The 14,749-nt window shown below is 43.6% G+C and overlaps 1 protein-coding gene across 2 annotated transcripts in view; it reads left to right on the forward strand.

Annotated features, from left to right (window-relative positions):
• Positions 1–14,749, forward strand: part of SCMH1 (Scm polycomb group protein homolog 1) — a 413,339-nt gene that overhangs the window by 335,249 nt on the left and 63,341 nt on the right. For both annotated transcript variants that reach the window (XR_015308461.1, XM_086956860.1), the window contains exon 11: positions 2,949–3,149. Coding sequence is in view for 1 of the 2 variants with exons in the window: in XM_086956860.1 (XP_086812986.1) it covers positions 2,949–3,149 (201 nt within the window). In the remaining variant the exon portion in view is untranslated. The remainder of the gene's footprint in view (positions 1–2,948; positions 3,150–14,749) is intronic.

A 14,749-nucleotide genomic window follows, 5' to 3' on the forward strand; every position in this document is an offset into this window, starting at 1 on the left:
GACGCTGCGGCTATTGGGGAGGATGGCCTCCTGCATCCTTCTGGTGCATCACGCCCGGTGGCGGATGTGGGCTCTGCAGTGGGACCTGAAGTTTCAGTGGGCCCAGCATCAGGGCAACCTGTCCGACCATGTCCTGATCTCGGAGGGCACTGCGAGACAGCTGCAGTGGTGGCTCACGTACCGCGATTGGGTCAGCAGCAGATCCCTCTCCCTTCCTCAACCGCAGCACGTAGTTGTGACGGACGCGTCCCTCCAGGGCTGGGGAGGCCACATGGGAGAGGCGGAGATCAGAGGCCTCTGGTCTCCGGCGGAGTCCCAGCTCCATATCAACCTTTTGGAGCTGCGGGCGATTCGTTTAGCACTAAAGGCATTCCTCCCCTCTGTCCGGGGGAGTGTAGTGCAGGTGTTCACGGACAACACCACCGCCATGTGGTACTGCAACAAACAGGGCGGGGTGGGGACGTGGACCCTCTGCCAGGAGGCTCTGGCAGTGGCTGGAACATCAGGGCGTGACCCTGGTGGTTCAACACCTGGCAGGTTCTCTGAACGCCAGGGCGGACGAACTCAGCCGTCGGTGCATGATGGATCACGAATATCGTCTGAACTCTGACGTGGCGCAAGGTCTTTTTCTGCAGTGGGGAGAGCCTTGGTTAGATCTATTAGCCACCGAAGAGAACGCGCAATGTCATCAGTTCTGCGCGTTGGAATTTCCAAGGCGGCACTCGCTCAGAGACGCTTTTCGTCGCGAGTGGAGCTGCGGTCTGTTGTACGCCTTTCCGCCTATACCACTTCTGCCCAGAGTGCTGAAGAAGATGAAACGCGACAGGGCCCAAGTCATCCTAGTGGCTCCGTACTGGGCACGAAGGTACTGGTATCCCGAGCTACTCAGTATGTCAGTCGATCCCCCGGTTCGTCTGCCTCTTCAGGAGGACCTTCTGTCGCAGCAGCGGGGGACGGTCCTCCACCCGAACCTGTCCAGTCTCCACCTCCATGCTTGGAGATTTAGCGGCGACAGTTGAGGCCATTAGACTTGCCTCCTGAAGTCTGTAATGTTATTCTGGCAGCCAGGTGTCCCTCCACAAAGTCAGTATACGCCTGCAGGTGGAACAGATTTGTGGCATGGTGCACAGCAAAGGCTGTGGATCCTCTCTCTGCCCCTCTTTCTGAGGTTCTTCTCTTCCTTCTTTCTCTTGCCCAGCAGTGCTCTGCTCTGGGCACTATCAAGGGCTACCTTTCTGCCCTTTCAGCCTTTCTAAGGCTGCCTGATCAATCATCTTTGTTCAAGTCCCCTATTGTAACTCGTTTTCTGAAAGGCATCACACACATGTTTCCCCCTGTTCCGTTTGTGATGCCTTAGTGGGACTTGAACCTTGTTCTTACCTATCTGATGTGCGCTCCCTTTGAGCCACTTCACAACTGTCCTCTCCGCCTTCTTACTCTGAAGTCTGCTTTCCTGGTTGCCATCACCTCTGCCAGGAGAGTGAATGAGCTCCAGGCTCTTTCATCCAAACCTCCTATCCTTTCTGTCCATCCTGACAAGGTTGTGTTGAGGATTAGACCCTCTTTCCTGACCAAGGTTGTCTCGGCCTTCCAAATCGGGCAGTCTATCACCTTGCTCACCTTCTTTCTGCCACCGCTCCCCTCAAAAGAGGAAGAGCGGCTCCACCGTCTGGATCCAAAACGTACGCTTTCGTTCTATTTAGATCGCACACGCCAGTTCCGGGTGGATGACCAACTCTTTGTTGGTTACGTGGGCGCTAAGAAGGGACGGGCGGTGCACAAGCGGACCATCTCTCGGTGGGTCGTCTTGTGTATCAAGGCTTGTTACTCCTTGGCGAAGAAGGAGCCTCCTGTTGGGCTGAGGGCCCATTCCACTCGGGCCACGGCGGCTACCACTGCCCTGGGCCGTTGAGTCCCCTTGCAGGACATCTGTCAGGCAGCTACGTGGGCATCACTGCACACGTTTGCAAGACACTACTGCCTGGACAGCCAAGTCCGGAGGGCTGGCTTCTTTGGCCGTTCCGTCCTCCAGGACTTTCTGGTGTGATTATTGGTTCGCAGACCCACCACCGGGGTTGGTATTGCTGGGGTATCTATTCTAAGGTAAGGAATCTAATACGAACCTGTTTCTTTCAGATGAACAAGTTACTTACCTTCGGTAACGATAAATCTGTAAGAAACCGTAGTTAGTATTAGATTCCTTACCGCCCCACCCATCCTCCCCGTTCTGCAAACCGATATTTAGGGTTAAGTTCATCCCCTTTCAGGGCCCTAGTTTCAATGGCACCAGTGTTGGTTTTTAACATGGCTCTGCGTTTCTGGCGCGGAAAAGCTGTGTCTAAGAATTGACGTCAGCGCGCAGAGGCGGCGTCTAAGTACTCCGACGTCATCACAGCGCCGACGACGGACGCGGAGCCCCGGACGAGGCCTACCGACGCGCAAGGGTACCGCTACGCAAAAATCTCCGGATCCAGTCTGACGCCTGGGGATATTCTAAGGTAAGGAATCTAATACTAACTACTGTTTCTTACAGATATATCGTTACCGAAGGTAAGTAACTTGTTCTTTAAGCTTATTTTGGACTTGTACGACTCACTAACTTTACATCAGGTTAAGGAGGGGCTGTTATTCCTGTCCTTTCAAATTACAACCAACCCTGAAAAAGTGAAATAGGGGTTTCTTTAATTTTTATCATTTTCTAGTGGTCTGTAAGCTTGCACCTGTGCTTTTTCAAAGGCTTCATGTTTATTGCTGCTGTAATCAAGTCATGTTTAGGTGTGTATGCAGTCTACCCAGAGCTCCTGGCTATCAAGGCATGTAGTTCAGGCTCAGCAGATATTTAAGTTCTGCATTTCATTAGTTTATACTAAATGAGTCTGGTCTTTGTACAGTCTATGGAAATGCTCTGTACTTGGCTGATGCCTTTAATAAATGTTCGTTTTTTGCAGTTTGTATCTACTTGAACAAGAATGGCAACACTGGGCCACATTTGGACAAGAAGAGGCTACAGCATTTGCCAGATCATTTTGGTCCAGCCCGCGCCTCCGTTGTCCTACAGCAGGCGGTGCAAGCCTGCATCGATTGTGCATATCATCAGAAAACAGTATTTTCCTTTCTCAAACAAGGGCATGGTGGAGAGGTGATTTCAGGTAAGGCACAGGTTGTGTCAACTTTCCAAACATGAAATGCATTAACTCGACGTGATGTTTCCCTTTTTTACAGTGACTTAACCAGAGGGAGGCCAGTTATATCAACAGAATGAATAGTCCAGGTAGCTTAAGAATGAGTAGAGCAGCATAGAAGCAACACCTAATTGCTGCAAGATTAATGAAGGCAGGCTAACAGCATGTTGCCTGGTCTCTAGCAAAACCGTCTCTGTATTTTTTAACAAATTGAAACGTAAATTGTACTCTAATATATTAAGTCATACTTCTGAGGTCTTGTTTCTGTACAAACGCAAAAACAACAATTGATGGACAGAATGCAGCACAATGTCATACATTCACCCCAGTACAGAGATCTGGGCCTAAATCCATAGTTTTTTGCTCCCCATGTCATTCCAGTTTGAATTGTGTGTCTTTTGCTTCCTCGCCTAAGTGCGCCGAGTATGCCCGGACGTGCCACTGGAATCAAGCTATCCTGGCTGATGAGGGGTGAAACTCCAAATCCGGTCCTAGGATGCTCGTTTCCAGTCCAGGGAGGACCTGGCTTGGCAGTTTGGGCTGAACTGTTCCCATGAGCCACAGGGTCAAGACTGATTTGCATATGGCCAGGTCTAAACTGGGGTGGCATGGTGAGCAAAAGAATGATGAATTTAATCCAGATCTCTTGACTGGGGGTGAATGATTTTATTTGTTCTGCATTCCGTCCATCAATTGTGTGTCTTTTGTTTCTGTACAGGTTTCTGTTTTAAAAACTGCTATCCTATTTAGATGATTTATATCTTGGTCCAGGATTATATCTTTTAAACCACAAAACAATTCAGAAACATGCTGGCTAGCAAACTTACAGCTAGGATGTTTGATTTAAAGAACATATGGTGGTTCTTCCTAGGTTGAAGCTGGTGTGTTTTTCATGGCCCATGTCCCAGTGTTCCAGGAAACTGTCTATTAAGGCGAATGAGGTGCTGAAAGTGATGTGTTTCATTTCTGGATCCACATTAATGGATTTAAATGTATTACCTGTTTATCTTCAAATTTCTGCTGTTTATGAAGAGAACGCGGTGGGCGTGCACATTTTGTATGATCCACATAAAGTGTGGGTTGTGTTCCTCATGAACCAGGGACAAGGATCTGTTTTTAATTTTGAGGAAGAGGTTGGAGAGGTGTTGCAAGATACATGAGTTTGGTAAATCTTAAATGAGCAGATATTCAAAAACCTCAAGTGTCAACAGATTGGAAGATTGTTTGTTTTTGTGCAGCCGAGGAGTTCTTATTGCCAGTCATATAGCATGTTGAAAGTTTTTATCCTGTTCTGCCAAAATTGTCTAGTTGAGTAAATTCCTTGTCTAGAAAGGAGAAGTTGGTTGTGTATTGCCAATGTCATTTGACATCTGTGAGTGTCCATAAATCTCTTGCAAGAATGTGTATCCATCTACTTTTTGTTTTACATCCGTTTGCAGAAACAGCATGCCTTAAATTGATTGTTTATTGATCAAACTTCTCAGTTTTCTCAATTTTTGATAGTGTTTTTCAAAGTGAATTGTTGCATGCTGTACAGGCTTGAAATCATTGTGTCAATGTAAAATGCACCTAACTGAGTGCTGAATATTTCATCGTGTACATGAGTCCTGCTGGAGGTTCTCAAGTCTCATTGCTAGATTTTATTACCCAGATGCAGATATTTTGGTGTTTTGAGAATTCACATGTGACTTGGCCACTTATATTCACCACTGCTGAAAGGTCTGATTTGGAAAACAAATGATCTCACCAAGTCGTACTGTGTTTGATTGATGCCCCTTTCATTGTGATCAGAGTATATAATCCACAGCATTACATTTTAGAAAAACAATACACTAGAATGTAGAACCCACCAACAGGATTCTTAGTCTTTCCAGTATTGGGTCTTAGTCTGCCAAGCTATCCCTATTTCCTTTCATCCAACATAGTATCTACGCTACATAATCAATAGTGCACCGTTCCATAAAAACTATTTAATTTGAATCATAGCCACTTTACTTGGTCCTTCTTCAGTTGACACTAGTTACTAGTTGGGCTTAAGAGACACTTCTGTAAAGGCGTTTTATTTCTTATTTAATTATGATTTTCACATTTCACAGAAATGTCTTGAGGAAGGGGATCCTACTCACTGCCTAGGTGTACAAATCATATGTCAGTGTGGTAATGATCTACTAAAAAATAGATAGCTATGCAATTTTACCTGGACTAGTTGGTTGAAAATAATTATTTTGTATCACTTATTGCTGCCCATTTTTTTGCTTCTTAACAGCTTGTGCTATGATTGACCTTATACATTAGCCCACTTTTTCATCCTTTTGGTTTTGAGCCACTTAGAGCATTACTGTTAAAAGAACAGAACTACAGGAAAGCTATTCACCCCTTCCCTTTGCAGGAATCAGTATTCACGATAAGCCTTCTGCAGCCTCACCATGTGAATCTGTCACCACGTCCAGCTGGGCCATTATAAAAATCCTGAGGTGCCGTTCTTATGGCATAGGAGTGCACATGTTATGTTCCCAATCTGCTCCTCTCAAGTTGCTATGGGTATGATGCAGGCACAGTACTTAAGTGAGGAGAAGATGGCAGTGATCATGACTAGGCCGGCAGCAGTCCAGATCACCTTTTTTTTTAATTTTGCCTGCTGGATTAGCTCAACAATTAAATCTGAGGTCTGGGGCAGTGGAAACCGGCTGTATGAGGAGGAGAATGGAGTGTAACTAAATTTGCGTCCATCAACTTCCACATTCCCAGAGCTATGGCATAAGGACTGGGAGAGCAGACAGAGGAGGTGATGTGAGAGACTTGCAGTGGATGGATCAGCTTCTTGGAAGTGATGGCAGCTGCCACACATTCCCTGATGCACAGGGTATTGAGCGTAAGCTTCCCCACAAGGCAACCATCATGCAGACGTAAAATTACAATTATGTTTAAATTACATTTGGCAAAAACATTTACAGCCTCTCCTAAAAAGGCCAAACGCAGATTAACACAGTGCAGACATTGTACCTTAAGGGTTTGTTAGTAGGGGTAATCAATTTATAAACTCTTGCATATTTCGGTAATCTGTGAGAGTCCAACAAACAAATGTGGTATCTAAATTTTGTGTATACATGTTTTAACATAACATAGCGTAATAACATTCAACTCTTAAATGCCTGTTAACATAAGCTTTTCACAGTAAATAAATAAGGTATTTTCCTTTGTCGTAACTTATCATAATAACCAACTCAGACCTCTAGCATCTGACATACGTTTCCAAGTGGTTCAATCACACCTGTAACCTTTACCATGAGCCTTTCACCATTACCAATTCATGGCTACTCTTTTGAGCAAAAGCTTTACCACATGGTTGCCATGTGGTATAAGGTTCTAAAATTACAAATGTGTGCACAATTATGTTTGGGAAAACAATGCACAACCCACATAAGAATACATAGGAAGGATTATTACAGTTCATATCTTCAGCCCTAAGGGTTTTATTGTTGGAGGTAAGCAGTGCAAATTAAACCCATCTGTGATGGAGTGCGGGTTGAAACAGAAACCAGCTTCGCCCAGTCAGACGTTTTACCTTCGGACTTAGTCTCTGAAATGGAAGTAAAGCGTCTTCAAAGTTAGTTTTTGGACTTTGTGAAGTATTGATTACAAGCCCAATTCATTGGTGAAATAGGATTTGTAATAAATATAGTGGAAGAGGTACTTATTTTTAAAGTTAACTTTTCCCTGCCCAAAGTCTCTAGAAGCCCATCAGCATAAGCACCAACTGTCACCCAGGAGCTATATAGGCCCTTTGATGAGGTATGGACTTTCCCATGGAGCTCAACCAAAGGCCTTGGGTGTGGGGAGGCGTTCTGTTTCTCTGGCAGTAGGGTGCGAATGGCCACCCCTGGTAATTTGTACCCCATTATTTGGGGAGTGGCAAGAGGCTTCTCCCATCCACATGCTTTGAACTTTGTATCTGCTTCCTAGCCAAAGTTAGCAACGTTAAATGTAATACTGTATTCCAATGCTTTCCTATGCGACACTGAAAATAGCTTTTAGGGCCTTGTCACTGTAAGAGCATGTTGAACACTAAACGTTTACAGGTCCTACTTTTAACTACCATACACCCAGCCTTATGGGCAGTAAGGGCTACTTAGAGATGACTTAATATTTAAAAGGAAAATTAAGGCCTGTCAAAAGCGGTTATTTTGCTGGTTCAAATTTTTAGTTTGAACCTACACTGCCAGGCTAGAGGTGGTAGGCCTGCAGTCATATTTACCATGTAGGGGGTCACACCATTGGTGTTGCTGTCCTCTTTTGGCATTTAACTTACAGACCCTAGGTATACTGTTGTACCATACACTGGGATCTTATAGGTGAGTTAAATATTCAGGGGTATGACAATTTGATCATGCTGGAAGGTGTAGAGCAGGCACTTTACCTCTGGTTAGCAGGGGGTAAAGTGCACAGAGTTCTAAAGCCAGCAAAAACAGTCAAGGCAAACATCTGGGGTGGAACCACGCCAAAGATAGTCATTTCCAACAAGACCTATGGCATCTAATACAAATATTTTCAAAGAGTGAATCAGCCATATCGCCTTGACTATTGGTTAGTTGCCAAAACACCAACTAAGGCCCACTGTATTGAGTCGCTCTTTACTGGTGGAAGCACACACCTTCTGCCCAATCAAAAGCTGGTAGAGAAGAACCTCTACATGTGGATGGAGCCTGTTGCCTCTCTTCGAGCACTACTTCCTAAAGTTCTTTTGGTGATTATCCATTTAGGTCTGGCGTCAGTTTGTAACAACTTTGATAGAAAAAATTATTTTGATGGGAACATGCGAAAGCCTCCTTCCCTTTTTTCATTTTGCAGATTTTGCTAACAGTGACCTAGTGTTTCATTAGGTTTCAAGCCTTAAAGTGCAACGATATGACTCTCAGTAAAATAGCATTTATATACATATTTTTTAGTTAATGCTCTTATTTGCTACCAATTATTGACATTGGCCAAAATAGTGGTTAGAAATGTAAACAATGAACCAAGTGTTCAATTGACAATGTGCATATTGCTGATGAACAGTAAATTAGGTTTTAAATTAAGGATGGCTCTTCCGTGCAGATGTGGTTTATAATTTATTGGAGGGATTACGAATGTATGAGGGTTATGCTGGTGTTTCACTGTTTTGTGTTTAAAAAGAGTGTAGATTTATCTGAAGCATTTTATGACCAATAACATTTCATTATGTGCTTTCCTTTGATGAGAATGGTTTTGTGTAGAAGATACAAACATAAAGAGTTCATCGACAGTGCTACTACATCTCAAGTGATGAACATGCAAAAGCAAGTATTGTATGCTGCCAATAATGGGAAGTTGTGGGCTATTACCTACATCTTTCGTTTGCTCTACCGAGTTATAACTTTCATTTCTTGACCTCCGTGATGGATGTAGTCTGATCTGACGTGTTTAATTTTTCCTCTGAATCCCAGTTGGGTGACATTCTTAGCATGATGTGAAAGATCTGAAAATCTGATGTTTCAAACGAAAGGCAAAAGGTGTTGTAGCAACTGTTTGGATACATATACTGTGGCAACTGTCGAATAATCTGCAAGCTCCCGCATGGCCATGGTAATACGTATGCAAAGTGGCACCAGAATCCTAGGAGATGTTTGTGATTGAGGCCTACAGAGCAATGCAAGGAGAGGCTGAAGGCTGGGAAATCAAGTGCAGCTTCCTTTTCAGTTCGAAAGGGCTGGTGTTGCTCATAGGTTAGAGACCCGGGAGACCGTGCTGCACCTCGAAATGATGGATCATAGAGGAGGCCGCGCCTGAGGAGAACAGTGCAAAATGAAAGCAGAGGGTAAACGGCCTGATCTGATGGAAGAGGAGTGCACTTTGTGCTAGTAACAAAGCAAACTAGTGATGCCTTAGTACCACACAGGCCCATGTGAGTTGTGGAGACCTGCTAGAATAACAGACCCAGAGGGTGAAAGAGTCAACAAGAGAACAAGATGCCTGCCCTGCGCTCCTGAGTGCCCTTGGGACAGAGGGTTCGATAGGTGGACAGAAAAACGACCTGGGGTGAGTATGATGGCCTAGCAAATAGTTTAAAATGACTGCAGCTGGCCCACTGACAAAGAGTGCCATCAAGGGGGAGAGCCCACTGCAAATTGAATGGACTGAGACCTGAGAAAATATTGTTAGCAATGGGATGGCTCAAACACGATAAGGCCCAGTGCAAGAAGGTTTCGTGCTTGCTTCACAGCTGATGCCTTTCTAACAGAGTTGCATAATGCATTTAGTGAATGACTGTGTATAACTCCTTCTATGGAAGAAGACCAATATTTGTGGTCCTATACCCAAGTAATGAGCCTGTTTGATGTCCATCCTATAGATCTGTATCCCTACTGTACTTTGATATCAAATATTGGCCAGCAGGCTAAATGGGTGATGTCATTCCAAAATACCTACACCTAATTGATATAGGTGGGGCTTTCTTTAGATACTGTAAAAGCATTCAATCAGCTGGGGTGGGAATTACTAGCAGATACCCTAGAGAACTGTGGATCTGGGACATAATTTATAAGATGGGACATAGCTAGTTACCAAAGACCAAAATCGATGGTGGAGTGAATGTACAACTAGCTGAAGGAATAAGCATAGAGGGCTGCCCCCAACTAGGGCGTCTTCCCCCCTCTAGGTTTTGCTCTCACCATTGAACCCCAGGTACAGAAGATTAGGGAAAACCTTAAGGGATTGTATTGGGGTATAATGTCTTCAAACTCACAAGATTTGCAAATGATATTTGGAGGCAAGTATTGGCATTAAAACAATCCCTCAAAGCACTGATATCAGAACTAGAGAAATTTCAAATTATAGAATGCATTCAAATCTGTCTGCCCAAGTCCTAGTCCTAGGAGCTAATACTATAAGGCATATTATGTGGGGCTGTCATAGGCTGATTGGCTATTGGTTGGGAGTATTGGAGGTCTTACAGATTCAACTGGGAAGAAGTTGCAGTATACCCAGAGGTGATTCTCCTGGGATGCCCGTCAGAGAAAGTTTATCTCTGTAACTCACTGGAAGGGTGGGGAGAACTATAGTTCTCTCTTCTGTTAGCGAGTAAGTAAACTTTAGAAGGAACTCAATGCCTCACAGAACTAGGTAAATGAGTTTGATGATGAATTTCACCTATTTCGGAAAACACTCAGTGATTAATCAAAACTGTCACGTTTAAAAGATATATCCTGCATAGGTCTTTGACCATTTTTTAATGGCATGGAAAGGAAAATGGAGAGTGCACAGGGCATCAGATTCAGGTGCAATTATGTACTACTCAGAAAACAGTTGGGAATGTACTTAATACTCCAGTGATGTTCTAGGGCGACATGGTGGTGCACAAGAAAACACCATTATTTATATATATATATATATATATATATATATATATATTATCACAGGATCTCCCCGGTCCCGGGGAGGGATGGAGTCGCTGAAAGACGGCACTGACACGCTTTGTTCAATGAAGGTGATTTATTTCATCAATCCGTGTGGGGGATTTAACAACAAAAAGAAACCAACGCGTTTCGACAGCGTCCGCTGTCTTGATCACGGTCAGTTTGGAAAGTGATGCTCACAGTTTTGTAAAACAAACAAAGTATTGGTTACACCCCTTGGTAATTGGTACCGCCCACATTTTTAGGTGTTATGGGATATGTAGTCCTGAACCGATCGTATTACTTTTGCGTGAGTGTTTAAGGATGCTTGCTGTTTTACTTTTACAAAGCTGCTTAATTCAGTTTTATCCCCAATCGTTTTTGTACTAGAACTGCATTTCAGGCTTGTGGGTGTTGTGAAAACCTTTGTGAATTTCAGTCCCGCCCCCCAGTGGGCTTAGGCTGTGTCTCTATTCCCTGTAATTATTTCATGTCCCCTTAGGTTAAGCATTTTTGTCATGCTACCCCGACTATGATCTATATTCTCAGTGACATTTCATATAGTTCAATACATTTATACAATGGGGTGTGTGAGTCCAGTCCTTGGTTTTTATATTCAGGTTTTTCTTAGGTGTAATACTGCCCTCTGGTGGGCTAATTAGTCCATTAGAAAAGCTTGATGTTTTACGTGTGAGCATAGTTACAGTGAAAAATGAGTGAAGTGGTAAAACCAAAATAATAAGTTAAAATAGTTCATGGTTAGCGGGAAGTTACTTAAGAGTCTAGTTGATTATAGGTGTATGTATAATTCTTCCGACTGATTGAGCCCAAATGGGGTCATGGTCCTGAAGCTCAGGATGTGTTTGGATTCTTTTCGTCGGAGTTCCTTCTCATTGTGTCCACCCCTCATTGAGAGACTTAGGGTTTCGATTCCCCAGAAACGCAGTTTCTTCCAATCTCCTTCGTGGTTCAGCTCCATGTGTTTGGCAACAGCGTTGCTTCTGTCCTTGTGTACAGTGGCTCTAACGTGTTCCAATATACGTTTTTTTAGCTCGCAGATTGTGCTGCCTATATATTTGAGCTTACATGGACATTCGATCATGTACACTGTGTTTTTGCTGTTGCAAGTAATACATTCCTTAATTTTCCAGGTTTTGTTGTTGGGCATTGGTATTTCTGTAGTTGGCTTGGCTATTTCGCAGATCTTACAATTGTAACCTTTTACAAAACCTTTTGTTTGCAGCCATGATTTCTTATTGGAGGTTTGGAAGTGACTGTGAATCAGTTTGTCCTGCAGGTTCTTGGCCCTTCTGTATGTCAATATGGGGTGGTTACCCATTTTTTCTCCTATTGCTGGGTCCAACTGTAGAAGTTTCCAATTTCTTCTTAGAATTTGATTCAATTGTTTGGCCTCTTGACTGTAATCCGTTATAAACCTGATCGGCTCTTCTTGTGTCGGTTCTGAGATCTCTTTAGGTTTTAGGCAGTCTTCCCTTGTTTTTGAGTTGGCCTTTTCCCAACATAGTTGAGTTGCTCGTTGGTTATATTGTCTTTTGTTGAAACGCTGCTTGGCGATGTTACTTTGTTTTTGCCATTGTTGCTCTTCACTGCAGATTCTCCGTAGCCGTAAGAATTCCCCGTAGGGGATGCTTGTTATGAGTGACGGCTGGTGGAAGCTGGTGGCTTCTAATGTTGAGTTTGTGGCAGTGCTTTTGCGATGAAGGGTGGTTTCTATTAGATTGTTTCTTATGTAGACTTCCGTGTCTAGGAAAACTGCTGCATCTTGACTAACAGTGTACGTGAATTTGATGCCAGGTGTGCTGTTGTTTAAAATATGGAAATATTGCACGAATTTGTCTTTTCCTCCGTCCCACACAATGAACAAGTCATCTATAAATCTTTTCCAGACTTGGATGTGTTGTGTGAACGTTTTTAGGTTTGTATTCCAGGCCACTGTTTCCTCCCACCAACCCATCGCGGTGCAGGCATAGTTGGGGCTGAAGGAAAAGCCCATGGCAGCTCCATTCTTTTGTCTGTACATGGTTTCCCCAAACACGAAGACGTTGTTTTCAAGCAGATATTTGATCATGTTGAGCAGCATGATGTTGTGGTGTTGGTAATGGATGTTTCGTTCTTGAAGGGCGCATTGACACGCCTCGAGACCCATGTTGTTGTCTATATTTGTGTATAACGCAATCACGTCCATAGTGACCAGGATGTAATGTGGTTGCCATTGTATTGATTTCAAATTGCAGAGAAAGTCCGTGGTGTCTTTTATATAGGACTTTAGACGCTTCACGTGTGGGCTCAGGTAGAAGTCTATGTAGTTAGATAATGGCTCCAGTAGAGAACCGTTGGCCGACACTATTGGCCTCCCTGGTGGTTTCGTGGCATTTTTGTGAATCTTAGGCAGAAAGTATATGGTAGCTAGCTTTGGGAAATCCACTGTCAGGTACTTTTTCTCATCAAAGTCTAGAAGTTCTTCTTTTTCCCATTTTAATATCTTTCCGTCCAGTTCTCTCTTAATTTGGTCCGTTGGATTTTTGTCTATTTTTTCATAATAGAGTGAATTGTTTAGTTGTTCCATCGCCTCGGCAGTGTAAAGTTTTCGGTCCCATAGCACTATGTTCCCGCCTTTGTCGGCCGCTTTGATTTCAAAGGTGTTGTTATTCCGCAGTGAGTCTAAGGCTTCCCTTTCACTTCTAGATAGATTGTCTCTAGTTTGGTTTTTGATTTTGATGTTGTATAAATCATGAATTACTGCCTCTTGAAACATGTCAATTTTGTTTCCTGGTGCTAGTTGCGGGTAAAACTTAGATTTTGATTTCAGACCACTAGTTCCGGCTCCCAGTTGTGGTATGGTTGTTTCTAGGCTGATTTCTTGGCCTTCTTGTGCATTTAGGTTTAGCACAGTTAGGTATGCTTCCGACCCTTTTGCAAGAAGTATTGATGTTGGTTTGGGTTGATTTTTTGTGATTTTAGGTTTGTTCTTTCTTTCCGCGAAGAATTTTGCAAGCTTGATTTTCCTTATGTATAAGTATAGGTCAATTCTTGTTTGAGCCAGGTTAAAGCGCGCTTTGGGGCAGAAGTTGATCCCTTTCTTTAGTAGAGAGATTTCGGCGTCAGTGATTTCTTTTCCAGACAAGTTGACTATTTGGAGTTCTTCATCTATTTCCCTCTCTTCTGTTTCATGAGTCTGGTTTCTGTTCCCACTTTTTCGCTTGTAACCGTTTCTCCGTCGGCCCCTCCTTGTGTGGATCTGTTGAATCTTGGTTGCCAGCCTCTTCCTCTGCCCCTCGCTCTTCCGCGTGTATTTCTCTGCGCCCCGTGGTTCTGTTCCCATCTCTGTTGCGATAGAACAAGGCGCATGTCTCCTAAAAAAATCCTCTGTCCGGGGTCCAGATTTGTTTCATCTTCACTCAGATCGGCTGACGTTAGGGATGCCATGCTTGAGGAGGAGCTGGCGGTGTTAGTTTTCGGTGGCCTGAAGGAGTCATATTTCCGTGCAAATGTAAATATGCGACCTTGCGCATAATCATTGGTGTCCCTTTCGAATTTAGTTTGTTTCCTTTGCCTGACCTCTTCCTCATGTTTTTCAATTTGCTTGTTTAATTCCTCTTTGAATTTCGTCATTTCTGTATTGAGTTTAATTGAATCCAGCTCTTTCTCCACTGTTCGCAATTGTTCCTTTATTTTTTCTAGTGCTATCTCAATGTGTTTAACTAGAATCTTTATCAGTCCCAGGGAAGAGTTGAGCGTGTGCTCCCCCCACTCTTGAAGTAGGTCGTTAGTGACATCCTGTTGGCTTGGCATTATTAATATTCGTAGCCCGCGGGGTACTCTTTCCACTTCCAGATATTGTTGCAGTGAAATCAGTTCCCAGGATTTGTTTATTTCCTTTTTATTTAACTTCTCCCATAGTCGGAGTTTCTCCTTAGTGTCATTCTTTTCCTGGTCCTTATTGCTCTCCGCTGGTTTAGCCTTATCCTGTTTGCTAAACATGGTACCAATGAGTTCTTTTCTCTTAGCTTCCCGCTTATCCATTGTGAGTTTTTCGTATTTTTGTGTTTATATTCCCCCACCTTCGATTATCAATGTCGATTCATTAGTTTTACTAGCGAGTCCGTCTTGTTTATTTTCGTCCTTTGCTGCTTGTGC

This window comes from Lissotriton vulgaris, chromosome 2_1 (genome assembly GCF_964263255.1).
Source record: "Lissotriton vulgaris chromosome 2_1, aLisVul1.2, whole genome shotgun sequence".
NCBI classification, from domain to species: domain Eukaryota; kingdom Metazoa; phylum Chordata; class Amphibia; order Caudata; family Salamandridae; genus Lissotriton; species Lissotriton vulgaris.